General features: G+C 35.1%; 1 protein-coding gene across 1 annotated transcript in view; it reads right to left on the bottom strand.

Annotated features, from left to right (window-relative positions):
- Positions 1 to 2555: 2555 nt before the first annotated feature.
- Positions 2556 to 23424, bottom strand: part of MELK (maternal embryonic leucine zipper kinase) — a 69549-nt gene continuing 48680 nt past the window's right edge. The window contains exons 12-18 of the mRNA XM_010952877.3: positions 21776 to 21904; positions 19715 to 19837; positions 12447 to 12678; positions 9706 to 9802; positions 8612 to 8780; positions 5237 to 5340; positions 2556 to 3081 (exon numbers count right to left, since the gene is read on the bottom strand). Of these exons, the coding sequence (XP_010951179.1) occupies positions 2904 to 3081; positions 5237 to 5340; positions 8612 to 8780; positions 9706 to 9802; positions 12447 to 12678; positions 19715 to 19837; positions 21776 to 21904 (1032 nt within the window). The 3' untranslated portion in view covers positions 2556 to 2903. The remainder of the gene's footprint in view (positions 3082 to 5236; positions 5341 to 8611; positions 8781 to 9705; positions 9803 to 12446; positions 12679 to 19714; positions 19838 to 21775; positions 21905 to 23424) is intronic.

Genomic DNA, 23424 nt, shown 5'->3' with positions numbered 1-23424 from the left:
CCTTCAGGTATCTGAGGAAAATGCCCTAAGTGTTCTCCAGGCTCCAAACTCCCAATTCAACAATTCCTCACAGATTCCTTCATCATTCCTTCATACTGCCTTCCTCTGCACATAAAATTCACACATGCCCTACAAAGAACCCCAGGTATGGCTGGACAGTGGAGAATGCAGCCCATATACCACAATGCAGATTTAGTTTGGTGTCAACAACCCAAACCATATTTGCCTCTTGGAGACTAATCCAATCTCATTTACTTAACTCACACCTCTACCTCTTTTAATTTTCCAAATGGTTCTATAGAATTAGAGCTAAGTGGTAGATTTTGGAAGACATGGCAACCATTAACATTTTATTTTCCTTAAAGTAAAGCAAGATTCAGCCTAAATAGCAGTCAGGGTACCTATTTTTACTTGATCTAGCCTGATGGGCAGTAGAATTAATAACACCATTTCTAGACTGAATTGACCCCAAAAAAGATTTTTTTAATTTTTAAAATTTTAAAGTAAATATACTAAAAACTTCAGTTGAACAATTGCAGTTGTCAGACCAGATGTTTAGAAAAGAAAACAGAATAGAAAATAGTATCACTTACAGTAAGGTTAAGTAGTATTTCATAAATAAGTCAATGCGTTGGAGCCCAAAGTAAAATATGCTTCTTACTATGGTTCATGGTCAAAAGTGTTTGAGAATCACTGCTCCAGGCCATGTCATCTGCCACAGGAATAAAAGAGTAATCTTCTCTTATGTTTTATAAAAACAGATCAAATGGACTTTAGAAAATTTAAAATTTTTGTTCTTCAAAAGACACCATCAAGAAAGTGAAAAGACAACAGACAGAATGAGGGGAAAAAAGAGCAAATCATGTATTTGATAAGGGACTTATAGCTAGAACTACAGAATTCTTACAACTCAACAATAAAAAGACAAACAACCCAATTAAAAATGGGCAAAGGACCTAAATAGATATTTCTCAAAAAAAGATGTGCAAAAGGCCAATAAGCACATGAAAAGATGCTCAACATCATCAGTCGTTAGGGAAAAGTAAATCAAAACCACAATGAGATATCACTTCACACAACTTCACAGGGCTAAAATAAGAGACAGACAATATCAAATGTTAGAAAGTGGGAAAAGTAGAATCCTCACACATTGCTAGTAGGATCATAAAATGGTGAGCAGTTTGTCAGTTTCTCAAAATGTCAGATGACTCAGCAATTCCATTCCTCGACATATACCCAAGAGAACTGAATGCCAGTGTCCACACAAAAATTTGCACACAAATATTCGTAACAGCATAATAGCCAAGAAGTGGGAACAACCCAAATACCCATCAACTGGTAAATGGATAAATAAAATGATATATCCATACAATGGAATATTATTCAGATGCAAAATAGAATGAAGTACTGAAATACGCTGATTGCCAGGGAGGCGGGGGTTAGAGGGTGGAATGGGTACAGGGCGTCTCTTTCAGGTCATGAAAATGTTCTAAAATTAGATTGTGGTGATGGTTGCACAAATGTGAATATACTAAAAACCACTGAATTGTACACTTTAAAGAGGATAATTTTATAGTATGTGAATTATATTTCAGTAAAGCTGTTATAAAACACTTTAAACCCATTGACAGCTCTCCTTTACCAATACAGTTTTGTGGAGCATTCAGGTTCCTTCATGTGCTTTCATCACATATTTCCAGCTAAACTTTCAACCCTCATCTCCTGCTATTTTCCCCTTCACCACTTTCTGCCTCCACCCTAAAGACACAATGCCACTTTATAATTCCATGCCTTCGCACATACTATTCTTGCTGCCAAGAATGTCATACTGTCTTCTCTCTCTATTGAACTCCTATATATCCTTCAAGGTCAAATAATGTTTCTTTCAAGAAATTATCCCTTACTCCTCCAGACAAAGTTATGATGCCCTCTCCGCTATAAATATTGGTTGATGTATCTGCCCTTCTAATAGACTCTGAACTCCTTGAGTTTTCTATACAATATCATCTTCAGCCCTAGGACCTAACACTTACTAAGTGTTTACTGAATAAATGAATGACAAAACATTCCCTTACTATTGACTAGAAATAGTGTTATTTTTTCTCCAACTAGTTTAATTGGTAAAATCCATACAAATATAACTTGAGTGCTTGCCTTTAGAGACCAATAAAATGAAATAAAAATACAAATTTGGGGCCAAAATTGAGACTTAAGGAAAATTATCATAAAGTAACATTTCTTGGGGGTTCATAGTTCAGATACTTATCATTGTTGACCGAACACACTTACTGAAGTCAATACTCTTGTATTCAACATATTAAATGTGTTGTTTAACTCTGGTAACCACAGCTGTGACTTAGTTAACGATCTCAATAAATCCTACTTAAATCAGAGACAGGAAAAAATTATGCAAATGAATCCTTATCTGTTTTTCTGCCCAAGGCATATTTGATAACAGATAAAACATACTCTAAATAGTCTCTACTTAATAGTCAAGAAGCCATTTGAGGTTTTATTTGGATCAAAATCAATTACAAAGAAGAGGAAAAGCCTGCTATATTCACAAATGGTTTTATTTCAGAAAGAAATTACACATTAAAAGGAGACATAGTTAAGAACTTACATTCATGTATGGAAGCGAATCTTAGAAAGTCAACAGTTATTAATATACAAAGCACATGATTAAAAAAGACAGTAAAAGATAATGACAGATGGGCTTGCCTTAGATTCATCCACAAAATAATATCTTTTGTTTAAAAACAAAAAGATATTGATCTTTAAGATAGCTCTTTGGAAACGAGCTGATAGTTCCAGTGGACTTTAAAAATCAAACCAATCACACCAGGCTCCATGTAGGCTGTATCACACCATACTCATCCAGCAGGATGGAAACCACCCATCAATTAAACCTTGCAGCTAGATAGGATGTCTTCCACTAATCTCTTGTAAACCCAGGCATCACCCTTAAGCCGCTGCCTCCTGATACCCACCACATCGGGTTTTTGAAGCTGGCACACTTCTAGTTCAAACTGCATTGTCACTTTGCCAAAATCTGACTGTGTTTGACACTTCAGTGTATAGCTGTGAAAAACAAGATAAGAAGCCGGTTAGTAGAAGAACCATGAATTTTCTGCATAATATGAGAGATTTCTAAGCCTCTAGGAGGCTGGTGGGGAAAATGAACCATTATTTCATATTAAGCAATACAGTACTGCTTACAGTTTCCAAATGACCTAGCTATGCTTTAGTGATAGAGTATGACTGGTGTTTTCCCATAAGCTGAACCAGGATCTTAAAAAAGAATAAAGATGAAAAGGCTTTACCAGAATTCTCCCTTGCTCCAAAGGAAAGCCCTTCTTTCATAGCTATACATGCCATTCATGCTCAAGAAATCTTCTGGCATCCTTTATGCAAGTATTTCAACAGTGTAATCTGTGAACATTAGGTCATTTCCACAATGTTCACAACAAAGGAAAGCACAGGGAAGATAAGAATATTTTATTGTGTGCACTTCATCAGAAACTTCTGTCTTTCATAATAAATAAAGCTGAAGCCACCAACCTGTCAGAAGGACGAGGGTTTTTGAAGTTTTTCTAATAGTAATAAGAGGTTATGATGGTTACAACACTTGAGGGCAGAGCTATAAAAGACAGCCCAACGATATGGTACATTCCCAAGGTTGAAATGTATGGCACATATAATTAGAGCTGCCATGTTAACTACTCTGATGATAGAAAGGCCCAGTCTAAACGAAGCCTTAAACACATCTTAAGAAATAGGTATGTTCCTGCAAAGTTGCATAAATTAAATTCATTTAAATCAACGGTTAACTTGTTTACGTTATATTTTAGTTTTATTTGTCTCACTGATCTTCAATAGACGATAGACACAAACAATAAACAATAGGATTGATTCTAAATTTCAGTTCCCTAAATATTTAGGGGCACTGTTTCACAGAAATGTGGAGAAGTTATTTGTATTTGTTATACATTATGAGGTTTCATAAAATATCATTCTTTTTCTTACTTAGTTATGTCCTTTGGGGCTTGATCTATTAAAAATAAGCAGTCAATATCAGAAATGCTACAAGGTATATACCCTGCAGCTAAGGTTCCTGATGGGAAGATGAAGCATAGAGCAACTGAGTGACAGCAAAGATAAAAAGTGATTCTTCCTCACTGGAGAAAGATGCTAATGGAATATAACTGAGATTAGTGACACCACACCACTGAAACTTGGTTTTTGTTATTCTGTTTGTCACAAAGAAAGAAAAACAGAGATAGTAAAAAGAAAAAAAAGAGGATCAAGGCAGACCTTCCAGTTGATCAGGAAGTTTGAGGAACAAATTATCAGTTTAACAGTCAGTTAGTGACCTGACAGATCATATGTTAAAGGAAAAATAATCAAAAGTGTTCCATTATAGATTTAACTAGAGGTTCGGAAACTGTGGGAAAACACCAAGCATAAAGAACAAGTCAGAGTTAGACGTGTTCTAATGATGCCTAAAGAAGAAAGCAAAGGTTTACGTACTGAGTGGTTGCTAATATTCAGAGTAAGAAGGGAAATTACTTGTGCAAAAGATTGTCCTAAAAATCTTACTCTACACTGACTGTTCTACTTAAATGTTCTTGTTAATCTATTAATGGCTCTTCTTATTAGTGCTTTAATGATGAAACTTTAAAGAAACATAACTAAGTGGAAATGCCTAGAAATACAGACATCTTGGACAACCAGGAGAGGTCTGGCTGTTCAGACCACGAGCTCGTAACCAGGGAGGCTTGATGGCAGTTCACTCAACAGTGGGAAAGAGCTAAGGTGAAATAACTTCTAAAGTACTGAAAACCCACCCTTGTCCCAAAGCACATCATAAAGAGAGTCTATATACATATATACATTCTTGATTTGTTTGAGGTGTCTCATAAATTTAGATTACAATTTAGAAATATTATTGTAAAGCAGAATATTGAAGGAAAAGATGCAAAACAAAACTGGAAGAAGGCCAGATTTTCCTCCTTTGAAAAGTCTAACTTTGAAAGTGGTGACAATGTGGGCACTTAAAAAATTTCTGTAGCTCATATAAAACAAAAGAATAAATTATGAACAGATACTAGCATAAAAGCTTTTTGGAAAATGAAGTGGGAGAAATATATTTTTAAATAAGGGGAGAGGGAGAATCAACCCGCGTTTTCTCAAAGTTCAAGTAATAAATGCAACAGCCTGTAAGTGTGCTTCTTACCCCTTTTGTACAAAGTCAACATGCTTCTTTGGAAGAATAAACATTATTTCATTCAAGAGCTGATCTGGATTCACTAATCTGGTTGTAGTCACATTATAGTGAGGCTAAAAGAGAAAAAGGATGAGAAGTAAATCCTTACATCAGCACAAAGGCCACCCTATCCAAACTCTTCAACATAGTACCATTTCAAATGGAAATATTTCAAGAAAAACACTGTAAGAATTTATAACCAACTCTTGGTAAGTTGGATTAAGACAGCACTGGGAAAGCCTGGAGAAATCATGTTGATTAGTAACTACATCTATATTATCCTTTTCATATTTGTGTCTTCCCCTCCTACCAATTTTTTAAATGAGTAAATAAATGTTAAATAATGTCTATCTGTTTGAGCTCTATTTATTTCTCCCTCTCTACATAAAGACTCTTGAAATGTAAACTGTGAGAAGATGAAACAAATGCCCTAGAAAATTTCACTTGTATATAGTTGGATACATTTCCTTTAATTCTCTCTTGATTATTAGATCCCAGAATCTGACTCTATGACAATTCTATGAAGGAATGAATATAACAAGTGCTCCTTTAAGAAAGTAATATTATTTTTTTCTCATTCACTAACAGTATAATTCTCAGAAACAATTTAATTCCTAATTGGTATCCACCCATCCATTCATTCAACAACTATTTTTTGAGGGCTTACTAGCTGCCAAGCACTGTTTTAACAAGGCCTGGAGACAAAGAAAAATCCCTACCTTTCTAGTAGTTCCTTCACTGTCAAACAAAATTATATTTTCCGTGACTTTCAGATTTCAGTTCTTTTTATAAATAACAAAATGCTGAGGTTGGAAAAGACCCAACCACCTTACTTTTCAGATTAAGACCCTACTACCCAAAGAAGAGATATGTTTCTTAAGACGGGGTTTCCCAAAATGTGGTATAAATTATAACTGAAGTTATACAAGATAAATCTGGGTGCTCATGGATAAATATTTTTATTTTAATATTTATGTATTTGTTCCAATCTGATTTAGAAAAATATAGCAAAAACTAATGATTTATAGCTTTCTTTAAATAAATACAAGTTTTTAAAAAGTTAGTCATCTTGATTGTGGTGATGGTTTCACAGGTACATATATAAATGCCAAAGTATATTAATTATACATTTTTAACATATGCAGATTATTATATGTCAATTATACCTTTATAAATCTATTTTCAAATGAGTCATATAAACAAAATAAGCGTGCAGATGATATGGTGCTATGCCAACATGGAGGTGACTGTGAAATGACTGCAGTTCCCCAACTCCAGCTTCAAAGTTTGAAAGGAGAAAGTAAGTGGCACAGCTATGACAGGACCCTCCGCTCTTGGCTCCCAATTCAGGACTCTTTCACCAAGTTCAAGTGATTCCTTTTGTAAAATAAAGAATTAATCCCACTTTATCTATATAAACTTCAGATTTTTATAGATTGATTCCTAAAAGAGTGCTTGACTACATAGGGTTTGCTATCTTAAAAAACTAAGGTGTTCTTTGTACCATTTTTTTTTAATTTTTCTGTAAGTTTACAACTTTTTAATATAAAAACTAGCTGGAAAAACAAGGCTTATCTCCTAAAGCAAAAAGTCTTTCAGTTCTGCAAAAAACGTAAAGCATTAAAAAGGGTTAAAGATCCAAAGTGAAATAAAGTTCCAGATCTTAGGTGTGTGCTAATGAGGACTGTGGTTCCGCTACTCAACGCTGATAGTAATAATGATACTTGACATTGGAACACCTTATATTAGTAAAGTGTTTTACATGCAATGTGGCATCTCATGCAGTCTTGTTTATATATCCCAGCTCTGTGCAGCTGCCAGAATAGACATCATCTCCAGTTTTTACAAGTAAAGAAATTGAGGAAGTCAGAGACAAAATGACTTATCCAAGCTACACAGTATGAACCCAGGCTTCTCATTCCCAATCTTGTGATTTTTCTCTTACATCCTGGCAATACTGGGGGAATATCTAGAAAGCCAACTAACAACACAGCAGTTCCTATTGGAAAATACATTCAAGTTCCAAACAATTTAGATAGGTGAACATTTTTAGAATATCATCCATTAGTATTTGATAACCACTTAGCTTCTCAACAATGTATATAATTAGACAAGTTTCCTTAATTTTCTTTAATATGTTTCAGAGAAATGGCATTATGGTTTTCTTAATCCCAAAGTCAGGGTTTGGAATACCTCACCTGTCTCCAGAGAGAAATCTCAGAATAATAGGAGAAAATATGCCTAATAAACAGCCATGTGCAACATAAAATTCCTCAGTGCACTAGGTGAATTCAGCAAGGAAACAAACACCCATAGAGAAGTCCTACCTTCTTTCACCCGGAGACAGGACATAAATGGGATCACAGAACACTCTCCCCTAAAGCACCCTTCCGCCCAGCAGCGCAGCATTTCCTTCCTCCAAATCTGCCCAGATTTGCTCAAAATGAGACTCTTGGTGTAGAAACTAAACACAGACCCAGTCCCCAAATCATGGGGAACACTACTGTCTTCTCTTCCCTCTTCTGAGCCCCACATCTCCTGGAACATGTTTTCATTACAACACTGAGCCCAGCGGGTCAGGGCAACAGCCCTGCCTGTTTTCACTGCCACTCGATGAGTTCCTCAAAGCCATGGGCTGTGTCTTATGCATCCCTTACCTCTTACTTCCCCCAGACAAAAATGTCATTCATTAGATGTTTGAGTGAATGCTCAGAGAGAATCCAAGAGAGTAAAAAATACTTTATATCTGCTTGTCACTTCTTTTTCTTTTCCTTTACCCACCAAATATATTGTCCACACCACTGACACATTAGACCTTTGAAAGCATAATAAGTCTATCAAGTAAGGTTCAAACATCTTGGCCAGCCTACCTTCCCAGCCTGTTGTTCACTATTTTCCTCACACAAACCACACTCAAAACTCAAATTAACTTCCCATGTATTCAAATATTTCCTGAGTGCCTACAAAGGTACCCATGTGTCAGGAACTCTTCTATGTGCCAGAGATAGGACAACTGAGCTTAAGTTCCCATCCTTAAGGAATCCTTAAGGCAGTTCCTCATATATGCTCCATGCTTCCCCACCTCTATGTTACCTCTGTGATTAATCCCCCTATCTGAACTTGAACACCTGACTTTTAGTTATTTGCTCCTCCAAAGGAGTAACTGGACCTAATTTATCCCTGCATTCTCAAAGCCCCTTGCACAATAACGTGTATATTTAAGGCACTCAAAATATATGTATTAGCTAAATAAATGAGTAAGTAAATAAAAAGTACTAATAAAAAATGTAATCCAGCTAGCTATCAGCTTCTAAAATCCATATTAAAGAATTCCAGTCCACTTACCTTTAGTCTTCTTGGCCCATCTTTGGCAGAGCCTTTCCTTTTGCTCCTGGTAAGCACAGTGATAACCTTATCCAATCCTCTCTCAAGGCTCCCAAATACTTTGGTTCCTTTTCTTTTTGGAGTATCCTCTACATGTGCTTGGTTGAGATTGAGTTCCACTGAGTGACATCTTTAAAAAAAAACAAAACAAAAACCCATGAGTAAGAGCTGGGCTTCCTGCCTGCTGGGTTCCTCACAGGTGTGCTTTTGTCTGTTAGGTGCGCCTCATTCAGGTATGCCAGGACCAGGCCATCTTCCTCCTCCTCAGGGAGCATGAAAACGGTCACCCACTGAAATGCAGCCATCCCCCTTCCCCCAGCTGACTGCCAAAACTGTTTTTCCCTAAACTTTTTTTAAAATGTCAAATATACAGAAAAAGTAACAAATACATTAAAAATATGTACCTGTTACTGAACCATCTGAAAGAAATGTGTCTCATAGCATCATGACCCTTCACTCTGAAACACTTCAGCATGCATCACCAGTGAATAAGGACATTTTCCTACATAACCACAATATCATTATGATATCAAGAAAATCAGGAATAATGCCATAGTATCATCTAGTTCACATTCGAATTGCCCCAATTGTCCTCAGAACGGAGCCTGCTTAAAAAAATAGCTATGAAAGACAATGAAGGGTCACCTGTGCTGCAGAACTGTTTGTACAAGAGGTACGACTTTCTCTGAAACACCCTTTAGAATCTTTACCATTTGAGTGACTGCTGTCTGTTAATGGATGCCCATACTCTACTGGCAGAAGTGGAGGGAAGGATGGGCTTCAGTGAGGGAACTATGTGGCTAGAGTCAGGGCCACTGTCTTCCCAGCCCTCTGTATTTTAAGCTAAGGTGCCAGTCCTACTAATGAGTTTCACAATTCTACCCCTGAGGAAGGCAGTGGCAACAGCCTCAGTAATGGCCAAAGACCATGTTGATACAGACATTCCTACAGACTCCAACAGAATCTACGTGATAGTTTACCTTAACTGAGTTTATCATATGTGAAAAAGGAAATTTGGTTACATATACTAAGAGTCTAAAAAACTGAACACTTACCGCCTCTCAGGGCTAATGACACCCTTTATTAACTTCTCTGTTTCTGCTGAAGTTACTGGCATTTTAATTGGGGTTTCTTTCAGGCACTGGTTTCTAGCTATTAGAAAAAGAACAAACACAAACCATATGTAGCTGATACGCTATGGTTTCAAACTTTCTATCAGTATGCATACATCACCTCATTCATTGACTGAGAAATACTGTAATTACTTGGCCAGTGATGTTAAGGCTCTAATTCTTTAAATAAATGTTTCTACGTGATTTATAATAAAAACAAAATCATTTTGCTTTACATGTGTGGCTCTTTTTCTTCACTGCAAAACTGAGGCCATGCTTATGATTTTATTATAAATATCATTTGGTAAATCTAATAGATCATATAAATAAGATTTCATGACTACAGATTCTCCTTTCTATAAATAAGTCAATCTGTATTTATACTAGAACCCAATTCATGTCTTTAATTGATATATTATTGAGAGGTGTTAATTCAATTCATAGCCCTTTTCAACTCCTGTTAGGCAAAGAGAACAGTCCCTGTGAAAGCTGACAAAAGTTATTAAAGAGGTGTGAGCTTTGGTTATTTTTATATTCCCTATTCCAGAATTTGGTGTTTTATTCCTAGGGTATTTGTATCCCTAGGACAAACTGGCATTAACAAATATGGTTACTACTGATTAGTTAACTTTTTGTTCATAATCTAAAAGTTGTATACCGTTTAAAGATAACAATATTCATTTTATAAAAATATAAGATACCAAGCTTTTAAAAAGAGATCGGGGGTTTTGTTCTGTTTATGGTTATTCAGCACTACTCTTACTGGTTCCCTAAGAACAAGAAAATAAGATCAATCAACAGTATCATCTTTGTATACTGAGAGTATCTACTACCACACATAGTTACCCTTTGACAAATTGTCACTGACTGGATTGTACAGGATTCAGAAAAATAAAATTAATGCTCATGTCAAAAATGACTCAGAGCAAAAGTAAAATGCAAAGCGCTAATGGAAGCTATCAATCCAGACTTCAGTCACTTGCTCCTGGAGACGGCTCACTTACGTTTAAAGCAAAACGGCCAATAATAGCTTTTGACTAACATAATCTTTCTCACACAGACAAGATATGCAAAGTGATTATATTTTAAGATTATAAATTCTAAACTATCTATATTTCAAAACTTCCAGAATTACATAAAAAGTAAAAAATTTAATTATTAAGACCATATGTATCAAAGTCTTAAAAAAAAAAAAAAAAAAGCCCTGAATGAGTAAAGGTGAGCTAAAGGTCCGTCTTAGGGCCCTACCCAACCCCATGACTCACAAAGGACGTTGTCACTATATTAAGAGAAAGAGATTCCTGCCTCCACCTTGCTGGGAAAAGATGCAATAGCAGGAATTACTGAGGTCCTACTATGTGCAGATATTATCTCACTGAACACTCATAATTAACCACAGGTAGCTACACACGCAAAACACACATCACACCAAATTGGCCTCATTATTTTAGGAAAAGTGTTTGAGTTGATGGACTGGAGAATGCCATCAATAGGACTTCTCAGCAACTATTCTGACCAAGTATTTCATAATATCTTTATGTACAAGAAGTAGGCTCCAGGACTAGCCTTCAGCCCCATCAGCACACTGGAAGCACAATGGCAGGATGGGGGTCAGCAGCAGTTCACAAGGCAATGTTTCACAGTGTGGTTCATTAGGATCTTAACATAACAAGAGAAGGTCACAACTGCTGGAAAGGAAACTAATAAAGTCAACGCATCATTTTTTTAAAGTGATACAGTCTACATTACGGTAAATAAAATCCCTTCAGACTCTCTAATTGAATAAATTCCTTCATTCAACAGAATGGCCCCCACTATATACCAGGCACTGGGCACCTACTAGGTCCACAAATATTTGTTTGTTGGGCCCCAACAATGTACTATGCCATGTTGCAGTAAACATGGCAGACACAGCCTCTACTGCCATGACACTTACTGTCTCATCCTGGTGAGACCCGGTACTAGAAAAGTGGGTTCAATTCTAGGTATTATGTTTTAAATAGAGTGACAAAACCGAATGTGCCCAGATGAGGCCAGCAACCAAAATGCTGAGGTGTCACAAAGGGAACAGTTTAAGTAACTGAAAATGATAAAGCTGAAAAGGAAATCAAGGGAAATGAGAAAGCTGTAATATGGACATGGGCTGCAGATATCTGGAAGAGCATCCCAGATTTACCCTGTCTGCTGGAGTATGGGCAGTAATATGACAGGCAGAGCAGGATCAGACACCAGAACTGGAGATCCAGTTGAGTAAGGGCTCATCAGAGATTTCAGTGCAGTCATTCTAAGTGGGGGCAGAGGGGCAAGTAAAGTCTAAACCTGGATATATGACTGTGGGCAAATCAGTACATTCGTCTGAGTCTCAGTTCCTCAGCTATGAAACAGACAGCTGGATTAAGTCAGCTCTAACTTGCCTTTCAACTTTGTTATTCTATGATGCTATGATTCAACTCTATAAATGTGGAAGAGAGAGAAACTCAGTATCATCTGAGAAAAATTAGAAGTTGATTAATGTGGCTTCATTTCAAGTAATACAAATAATATATGCTTAAAAAAGTAGCTTGACTTCTCCTAGCAATTTCTGGGAGCAATGCTTCTCATTTCTGACCTGCTATATGTTTACTTAGCATAGTAAGGAGGAACTTGAAGGTGTTTTACCACTGTTTAATCCACACAGCAAATACCTTTTAAGGGTGTAGCATAATGATTTGGTGTGGTGAGTATTTCTCTTTTATGTTGGTTCTTATTAACTGGAGTCTTTGGCTCAGGAAATACAAAGCACTCTTCATTCTTTACAGCAGACTTAGGAGTATATACATTCTCTTTGTTCTTTAATTTATTGGCAGATGCTCTGCATAATACTGGAGTTAATGATTTAGATTCCAGACCATTTGATTCTGTCCAATGCTTGGCAAACTGGAAAAAAAAAAAGGTACTGGATAAAGCACATGGAAGAAGAGAAGTCAACTTTTTTACAAAACGCCTTAATCATTTGTAAATTAACTTGCACCATTTTTATTAAAATGAAACACTATCAAAAGGATATTTTGGTAATACCAGAAAATTTGAAAATATATACTCAGTTCTCTTTAGTACATGTAGATCACATTAGTCTGTTCTATTGACAGGTAATTTTCAACATTTTTCAGGCAAGTGTTTAATCAAACATACCCACATTTAGGCAATATTGAGGATGGCCACAAATAAATTCCTAAGAATTGCTTCCTATACCTAGATTGCAATGGTTTGTCTCTAATATGTACCAAGCAATAAAAGTTTAGTCAATAACCAGTGTAGAAAAACCATGTTAAAATACTCCTTTTAAATTTATGTTTGAGCTTGCAAAAAAGAAAGGAAAATTCTCAGAGGCCAAACTAAAAGCAAGAGCATGAATCCAGAGATGTAACCAAGGCTGAAACTATCCGTTGACCTAAGGGCATCTACCTACTCTCTCAGATAATCTATAGCATAAATTTTGATAGCCATGGAAGCCCTAGACCTATGCAAAGTTCTATGTTAGAGCCCTAGCTCCCAAGAGGGCGTATAACTAAAATAAAAGGGTGAATTAAATATAAACCTGCCCTGCAAAGCAGTCAGCAAGAAAACCCGTTTGCCCTGGCCATGGCTCTTGAGGAGAAAAGAGTCTCTTTTAATAATTTTTAAGTAGCCACATAGGTTTGGGGCCCAAATTCATACTACCTGTAAGGTCCCAGAAATCTCAAGTCTAGAACTTGATTTAAAGTAGTCCTAAATTGATTGTGTTCCAAGAACGTGACAGAAGCAAACACAATTTCCATCTGAAAGAAAAGCTTCAATCCAACACAACTCAAGCCCTCAACTCTTAATCCAAGCCTCAAAGCATTCCTAGAGAGTTGCAAGAAAAATGAGCCTATAAAAAAAATCCCCAAAGAAGGGGGAGGACATGGTTCAGTGGCAGAGTGCATGCTTAGCATGCACGAGGTCCTGGGTTCAATCCCCAGTACATCCAACAAACAAACAAACAAACAAACATACCTAACAACCTCCCCCAAAAAAATTTTTTTAAAGTTTTTGTAAGAATCCCAAAAAATACAAACACCATGAGCAAAAAGTCAGCAGAAAACAATAAACAAGAGAATCAAACCCATAAAGATGTCAGATACTAAAATTAACAAGTCCAGAACATAAATATGTTCATGTGTTTAAAATAACAAAGGAAACTGAAAACATGAGAAGAGAAAAAGATGACTACCAAAAATGTTAAAGCAGTTTTGAAAAAGGATAAAAATCTCTAGAAATAAAAAACATAGTGATAAAAATGAAAAATTCAATAGACATGTCAAATAGCAGATCAGATAGAAATGAAAAAAATAAATCCATGAATGAGAAATAAATCTGAAGAAATGATCCAGAATGCAGTCCAGAGAGAAAAAGATACAGGATATACGAAAGAGAGTTTAAAATAAATGAAAAATGAAGTGCAATGGTCTAACATATGTCTATTCTAAGTTCCAGAGATAGATAACAGAAACAATGAAAAAGCAGCAATTATTCAGGGAATTTTCCAAAACTGATTATAAGTCGTCAAATATAGGAAACACAATAAATCACGATTAAGATAAATAATAAGAAATCTGTATCTATATTTACCAGGTTGTAAACTCCATGTGACACTACCCATATGGACAGTAGTCCTAATGGTAAGAATGCAGAACACCAAAAACAAAGACAAAATCCTAAAAAGAGCCAGAGAGAAAAGACAAACTAGAAAGAAATCTGACTGACTGATTTCTCAACAGTAACAACAAAAGTAAGAAAGGAGTGGAATACTATCTTCAAAATACAGAACAAGGGGAAGGTATAGCTCTGTGACAGAGCGCATGCTTAGCATGAACAAGGTCCCAGGTACCTATATACATTACAAACCTAACAACTCCTCCAAACAAACAAACAAACAAACAAAATATATATATATATAGAAAAAATACAGAGCATAAAATAACTGATAAACTAAAAATCAATACACAAGGAAACTACATTCCAAATATTGAAAGACAATTTTAAGACAACAGAAAGAGTGTTTGCCATCAATTGTTACTTCCACTAAAGGAATATTTAAAGGATGTACTTCAGGAAGAAGAAAAATAATTTTTGAATGAAGGTTTGAGAGATAAAAAGGATAAGTAGGCCCCCCAAAATGTGAGTTAATCAAAACAAATACTAATATTACATTCTAAAAATAATATGTATTTATGAAATTAAAAACGTATAGAGCTAAAAAAATTGTATCACAGATATGCAAGATGTAACTACCGAGAAATGAATGAAGGGTCCACAGGACCTCCCTTTACTACTTTTGTAACTTTCTCTGAACCCATAAAGATTTCAAAATGAAAAGCTAAAAAAATAGGCAGCTAAATTACTAGACATATCAATATATGTAATATTATATATATTATAAAATAATAGACACATCAATAGTATGTAATCTAGGAGTGGGTGGTCAGAGATTAGTGTTCTAAGGATTTCATATGTAAAGATCCAGATTAACTTTACATTTGGTTAAGTTAAACACCATGTTAAAAGTTTAGAGTAAATATTAAATATTAAAATGAAATAGAAACAAATGGAATAAAGGGGAAAAATGACACAGAAAGATGAAAAATATATGAAAAATACAGAAAAAGTAGGACAAATAGAAAACAAAATAAAGATGGCAGACATACAATAAATACATTAGTAATCAAAATTAATGTTAAGTTTAGTAAGCTTGCAACTTAAAAGACAAAGATTTTCAGTTTGCATACCAAATCTATGTTGTTTTTAAGAGATATACCTAAAATATACGGGCATTAAAGGCTGAAAATAAAAAGACGAAAAAGTATAACAGACAAATAACAATGAAAAAAATCAATATGGCTACCTTAATATCAGAGAAACAAATAGACTTCAAGGAGAAACACAAAATAATAATAAAGAGGATCATTATAAATGATAAAAGGTTGAATTCAGCAGAATAAAAATTCTGAACTTATATGCTAATTGTATAGCTTCATATATATATATCACACACACACACATTTGAAGCAAAAATAGAAATGTAAGAAGAAAATGACAAACTACTATCCCATTAGAAGATTTTTAACAGATCTCATTCTCAAGTAGGCAAATTTATGGATCAAGCAGACAAAAAATTAGCATGGACACAGAAGATTTAAAAATAGAATTTAATAAGCTTGATCTAATAGACAAATAAGAGCAGAAAATAACAAAATAGAAGCAAAAATATAAGAGAGAGAATCAACAAAGCCAGAAGCTGGTTCTTTGAAAAGACTAATAAAATTGACAAAACTGGTAAGACTGATTCAAAAAATGAAAAAGCTGCAAATAAACAAATACACTTCAATCATGAAAAAGGGGACATAACCACAGATATTGCAGATATTAACAAGATCATAATATCCTCCTATTGAGTTTATCCCAAAACATTTTAAAACTTAGATAAAATGGACACTAGAAAAAGAAAATTCACCAAACTGACCAGAAGAAATTGGAATACTGTACAGTCCTATAAACACAAAAGAAATTGAATCAGTAGTTGACTAGTTTCTCAAAAAAACATTCCAGGCTCAGATAGTTACATAGTAAGTTCTAGCATACATTCAAGGAAAATATAATTAATAGCTCTTAAAAACTATTTCAGAAAATAAAAAAGAAAGAATATGTTCCAATTCATTTTAGAAGACAAGTATAATCTTAATACCAATCAGATACAATAAATGTAAGATGGGATGGGATGGAAGAATGGGGAAGAAAGCCTTTCACTCTTTATTCAACATAGTTCCATACTGTTTGAATTTTTCACAAGATAAACGTATCTATGTAATACTTCTGTAATAATAAAATTCAAATTTTCAAAAGAAAAAAAGTCATCTAAGAAAAAATAGGCAAATCTCATTTAAGACCATAAAAGGAAAAAAATCTAAACAAAATATTAGCAAACTAAACCTAGCAACATATAAAAAAAGACAGTAATACATCATGACCAAACTTGGCTTATGTAAATAATGCAAGATTGGTTTAACATCAAATCTATTAATATAACATGTACTATATAACAAATGGAAAGAAAAAACAGATGATTATCTTAATAGATGAATTCAATATCATCTTTTTTCTGCAATAGAGATTCATAATTTTTAAACAAATCATAGCAAACCAAGACTAGATGAAAAAAGTCTTAATCTGAAAAATATGGAATCAGGTGCACAGGAAGGAGAAAGGGAGAATGACAGGAAGGAGAGGAAGGAGGGGGAGAAGGGAGGGGAGGAAGGGAGGGGAAAGAGAAAGGGGAGGAAAAATGAAAAAACATCATTTTTAATGAGAAAATATTAGAAGCATCTTTCTACAATTGGGAAGAACACAAAAATGTCTACTATTATATTAGGACTACTAAGTATCATAATAAAAGAAAAAGATAATAAAGGCTTAAGAACTGGAAAGGAAGAAACTCTCATCCACAGAAGATATAATTTTCTACATAGAACACTCAAAAGAATATACAAACCATAAGAATTTAAAGAGGGAGGGAGGATATAGCTCAGTGGTAGACTACATGCTTAGCATGCATGAAGTCGTGGGTTCAATTCCTAGTACCTCCATTAAAAAAAAAAAATAGATAGATAGATAAACCTAATTACCTCCCTCTCCACAAAAAAGAATTTAAAAGAGTTTAGGAAAATTGTTGAATACAAGATCAATACACAAAAATCAATTACACATCTATATACCAGTATCAGACAGTTAGAAAATGTGACTTTAAAAAAACCTACCATTCCCAATAGCAATAAATTATAAAAGTACCCAAGAATAAATCTAGTAAAAGATATGTAAGGTCTTTTGGGAGAAATTTTTAAAATTTTATTGAAAGCAATTAACTAAAACCTAATAAATGGAGATGTATACTGTATTTACAGATACGGAGACTTGAGGTCTACACCCTCAGATTGAATCTTAGAGTCAATGTAATTTCAATTTTTGGGTGCATATAAAATTTATCAAAATGATTCTAAAATATATGTGGAAATCCAAAGGAGCAAGAACAGCCAAGACATTCCTATAGAAGAATAAGATGGGAGGAAATTGAATATAAGAAATATTATAAAATTACGGATGGAGGGTATAGCTCAAGTGGTAGAGCGCATGCTTAGCATGCGCAAGGTCCTAAGTTCAGTCCCCAGTACTGCCATTAAAAAATCAATCAATCAATATAATTTACCCCCCCAAAAAGAACAACAAAAAAATTAAAGAAATTAAGATACATGGTATTGGTACAAATAAAACAATAAAATTTAAAAAGAGCCCAGAAGCAGACACATGACAACTTGATTTATGATAGAAATGCCACTGTAGATCAGTGTGGAAAGAATGGACTTTTCAATGGCACTAGCACAACCAATTATATGATGGAAAAACTGGTTCCCTACTTCATACCACACAATTAATATAAGAAATTAATTCCTGATAGATTAAAGACTTAAATGTGAAAGGAAAAGTTCTAAAAGTTTTGGAAGCAATATATGTGAATGCATTTATGTCTTCTAGAAAACGAAGAATTTCATTTAAGACAAAAATTATAAACCATAAAGGAAAATACTGACAAATTCTAATTCATTAAAATTAATGACTTCTGCCATCAAAGTAAAAAGACAAGAGAAAAACTCATACAATATACTTGGAACACATAACTAACAAAGGATTAGAATTAAAATTAAATTAAGAACTCCCTTAATATCACAAGAAAAAAGAAACAATCCAATAGAAAAATAGGCAAAGGACACAAAATAACTATTTCATAAAACAGGAAGAACCACTGGTTGATTAACATATGAAAAGATATGTAAATAATCAGAAAAGTACAAATTAAAACCACAGTGAGATATCGCTTTACACTCACCAGATTAAAAAACATTAAATAACTAAAAATATCAAGCAGTAATAAGCATGTAGAGCAAGAGGGACATTTTTATACTGTTGACTGAAGTGTAATCAATATAACCACTCTGGGGAAAAAACTGGCCTTATCTGGTAAGGCTGAAGATACTTATTCCACTCCTAAGTATATAACCTGAACTCTTGCATCAGGGGACCTGCTATGCACAACTTTCCTAAAAAGTTTCCAATGCTAAGGAATATGAAAATGAATATATGTATGTATATGCATGACTGGGACATTTTGCTGCATACAGAAATTGACACACTGTAACTGACTATACTTCAATTAAAAAAACATTTCCAGTGCTAATAAGTGTGTTTGTATGGCTGGGGCACTGACCCCTGCTGCACCAGGTTGTACAGACTGCATAGTGTGGTTTATGGTGGACACCCATTCCATTCTGGAAGTCTAAAATTTTTATAATTATGACAGATACCACAGGCAAAGAGTCCCTTTGTAACCAGTCCCCAATAAAAACTATGGAGTCTGAGTCTCTAGTGAGCTTCCCCAAGCAGAAACATGCACAGCTGCTGCTGTGTTTCAGTGCTGGAGGAGGGAGTGCAGTCTGTATGGTCCCTTGGCGAGAGTGGGAGAAAAACATTACCTACACATCCAGAAGTTAAACAAATCCAAGTATGATAATATTATCAAAAGGACAGGAAAAACAAAGGGGATGGAGGAGAGAAGAGAGAAAAGGGATAGGAGGAGGAGGGGTGGGAAGGGAAGGGAAGGGAAGGGAAGGGAAGGGAAGAGAAAAAAAAGAGCAGTAAAGCACTCCAAAATGGAATCTTGGCTTTCTTCAACTTCAAAATAACTGGCTTCCCTTTCATTCATATTCCAACAATTTCCCATTAATATTTTCAGTGGCTTAGAAATTCATTAAATTTGCAGGTACAAATTAGATCTCACGTTAAAGCCTAGATATTTTTACAATTGAGACAAAATGTTCTGCTTTAAATAGTAATAAAAATAACCAACCTGTGGTGTTTGTGGAGTAGCCACACCTGTTGATGTAATGTCTTCACACCATTCATAGTCTATTAATCCAGCCACATAACCGTCATCATTGGTGGTCACATCTTCTAGACTCAGATTCTTTGACTATTCAAAAATAGAAGAACTCAGAAACAACACCACCATGATTCAATTTTAAAAGGGTACATAACAGGCACAGGGCAAGGCCCTGGAAACAGAGGCAAATGAGAGTATACTGAAGGAGCTCACCATCCAATACAGAAAACAGGAAGTCAAATTTTTTTTTTGGTGCTTCTGTGCCCCAAGGGCTGTTTTATTGCTGCAAAAAAAAGAGCTTGTAATCACTTTTCCATGAGGTTCTTATAATTTAATATGAAATAAGCTTTTTAAAAGACTACAGTGAGAGGGGGAGGGTACAGTGAGAGGGGGAGGGTACAGCTCAAGTGGTAGAGCGTATGCTTAGCAAGCATGAGGTCCTGGGTTCAATCCCCAGTACCTCCTCCAAAAATAAACAAACCTAATAATCTCCACCCACACCAAAATAAATTAATTAAATAATACAATAATAAATAAACTATTTTTTAAAAAAGACTACAGTGAGAAACAAACCTAAATAGTTTAAATAAATAAACAAGGAAAAAACAGACAAAAAAAAAAAAAAAAACCCAAAACCTAAATAGTCACTCCTCTGCCTTGCCTCAGATGCTTCTAAGGACTCTCATTTTGCTTCATGGCAAGGCCCCTCCATATGGCTCTCCAAACATCTGTCCAGTTCTACAGCTGCATCTCTAAACTTGGGTTCCCTAAGCCCCACTGAACTGGGTGAGTTATTGCCACACTGCTGAGCATATCCCCAAACTTCTTCATTTGGTCAAAAGACCAACTAGAGAGAGAAGGAAGACAAGTTATGTCTGGCAGGGACATAAGACCCACTATACCTGCAGCACATGATTGACAAGTGCCAAAAAGAGGGCTCTAAATGTGTAGTTAAAGGAACTGGGAATGGGGTATGGGGATTCAACAAAAGATCATGAAAGAGATGGCATTTTAACATTTTTTGACAGAGTTTTGAGATCTAAAGAAAAAAAATCACCTCAGCCACATAATCATTTGGGTTATACTGGATTCCATGAAAAGGGCCAACTACTTCTCTCTGAGAACAGCAGAAGTGCAGTTTCCTAGTGCTAAAACCATGCAACCTGAATCAATGGAGGGAAGATTATATTTCGAAGTTTCACATCCATCCAGCAAAGTGTTTGGAAGGCAGAATTTTAAACCATGGAGATACAAAGAATCACACAAAACAGAGGCTAATACCAGCGCTTAGGAATGACAGGGTGCCTCCAAATATGTAAAGCTTCTCTACCATTCTGAATGTTCATGACCAAATTATCCACAAACTTCTTCATTGAAAGGAAAGGAAAATGAGACAAAAACAACAGAAGAGAAAAAAATAATTTGGTTACAACTCATACAAGGAACCTGAGTGGCATGAGCTATAGCTACTGCTGAAAACAACCAACCTAAACTCTTAACATAAATGAGTATCAAAATATTTGCTGAAATACTTCATGTTATATAAAGTATAATATGTTCTATATTCAAAGGTCTTACTGTCAACAATTTGAATGTTATCTAAAATTCAATAATACTGTATCCTTTAAAAGCACTTACATGTACATTAATTATATAAATAAACATACTGAAAAAAAAAGACTGGAAAGACACAGCAAAATATAAATTATATTATCTATAGGTAATAGGTTTATAGGTAAATTCTATTTTCCTTTAGCTTATCTGTGGCTTAAAATCATTCTATGACAATCAGAAATTGCTTTTGTGAAAAAAAGTGGAAAGTAGAATTTTTTTTAATGCCATGTTAACATTAAAAATTAAACAGTTCAGAATTTCCTACTTTCCTCATCAAAAATATTTAAATCATAAAATGTCTTTCCTCTGGCTCCTTGACACTAGCAAAGTTAACCTTCCTAGTCTATGTGCACTCACGAAGAGGGCTGGCACATGGCAAAAGCAGTAGGTGCCCACAAAGTTTCTAACATTCACCTTGATGTCTGTGACCGGAGCAGTGCTGGCTTGTCCACATGAAGAAAGAAGCCTTAAACGAACAGGTTTTCCCCGAGCCTTCTTGGCGCGGAGCAGAAGATAAGTAGCTGTGAGGTGATCATACTGCCACTGGAGAAAAAGAAAATCAAGTTTAGAAGACTAAAGTTGTTTTTTGAAATAATGTTCTATTTAAAATTTTTCTCAATGTAATAGATATTCAGAATTTTTAGGAAAATGTTTAGCTTTATACGGCATATAATGAAAAACAACAATCCCCTATACTACACCCCTCTACACACAATTTCCACTCCCCAGAAGGCACCACTTTGAAATACTTTTAGCTATTTTTTCCATATTTCTAAATTAATTACTTATCTTACTATAGAAAATAAGAACTCAGCTCTACTCCTTCCTTCCCTACACACGTCTCTTCCCTGCATCTTCCTACTATAATTTTATCAGTTTAGTTAAATCAATATTTAATAATTATGATTATATAAATAGTATTCACAACTACGTAAAGGTAATGTTCAATAAATTTAATTAGTACTCTGACACCAACCAATCAGAACAGAGGCCAAGAGCTGAAGAGGGTCCTAGAGGACCCCTGCCACGCCATTATTAACCTTTTAATTGTTGGATATGGGGCAGGACTGGAGGGAGGTAGCAGAGGCCCATGGGAGATAACAGGGCAACAGGGAAGGCACTTGGAGTAGTAGTTATTTACCAATCAGTATATAAATATTCTAATCTTAATAATCTGTATGGCCATACTGACTGGACATCAGCCCTGCAACTAAGCCACACAGGGTGCTATCCTTGCATTTCCTTCTTTTATAGCTTTTTCCTGAAGTTAAAAAAACATTAAAAAGAAGCAGTTAGTCTAACTCCACACTCTCTAACACTCTTCATCTCCTCTCAATATGTACACAGACATCAGCTAATCTGTCTCCTCCTCTGTCTCCCTCTGGTCCTCCTCCTCATCCTCCACTCTGGTCTGGCTTCTTTCTCAGTCTGCAACTCAACAGTCAGTCTAGGGATAGATAGTCCAGTCGCCTCTATCCTACAATGTATCACCAGTTTCCTAGATTCTGAGTATTCCTTTTTCTTGGTTTACTTCCTTGTTTTGGTGGAACATATCCCCCAGTAACTTCCTGAGGGTGGATGGATGGAAGGTAAATTTTCTGAGATCTTTCATGTCTGATAAATTACTGTATTCTATCCACACACTTTATCCTGGTTTGGCTGAGTACAGAATTCTAGGTTGACAATAATCTTCACAGTTTTGAAGACATTGTTCCATGGTCTTCTCAATTCTAGTACAGTTATTGATCTGAAGTCTTTCTGATTCCCAAGCCTTTCTGTATGATCTTTTGTTTTTTGTCTCTAGAAACTTTTTGGATCTCCTCTTTTTTCCCAGTTTTCTGAAATTTCACTAAAACAGGCCTTTGTATGGATCTATTTTCATCCATTTTTCCAAGCCCTAGCTAAGTCCCTTCATTCTTAGAAACTCGTATCTTTCATCTTTCAGTTCTGGAATATTTCTTCTTATACTCTTTCTCTGATGGTTTCTTCCCCTCTTTCTTCTCTGTTTTATTTTCCTGCAACTTCTGTTATGTGTATGTTGGAACTTTCTCACCCCTTCTCTC

Source organism: Camelus bactrianus, chromosome 4 (assembly GCF_048773025.1).
Source record: "Camelus bactrianus isolate YW-2024 breed Bactrian camel chromosome 4, ASM4877302v1, whole genome shotgun sequence".
NCBI classification, from domain to species: Eukaryota; Metazoa; Chordata; class Mammalia; order Artiodactyla; family Camelidae; genus Camelus; species Camelus bactrianus.
Note: the sequence above shows the minus strand (reverse complement) of the source record. Positions and strands in the feature narration are given on the sequence as shown.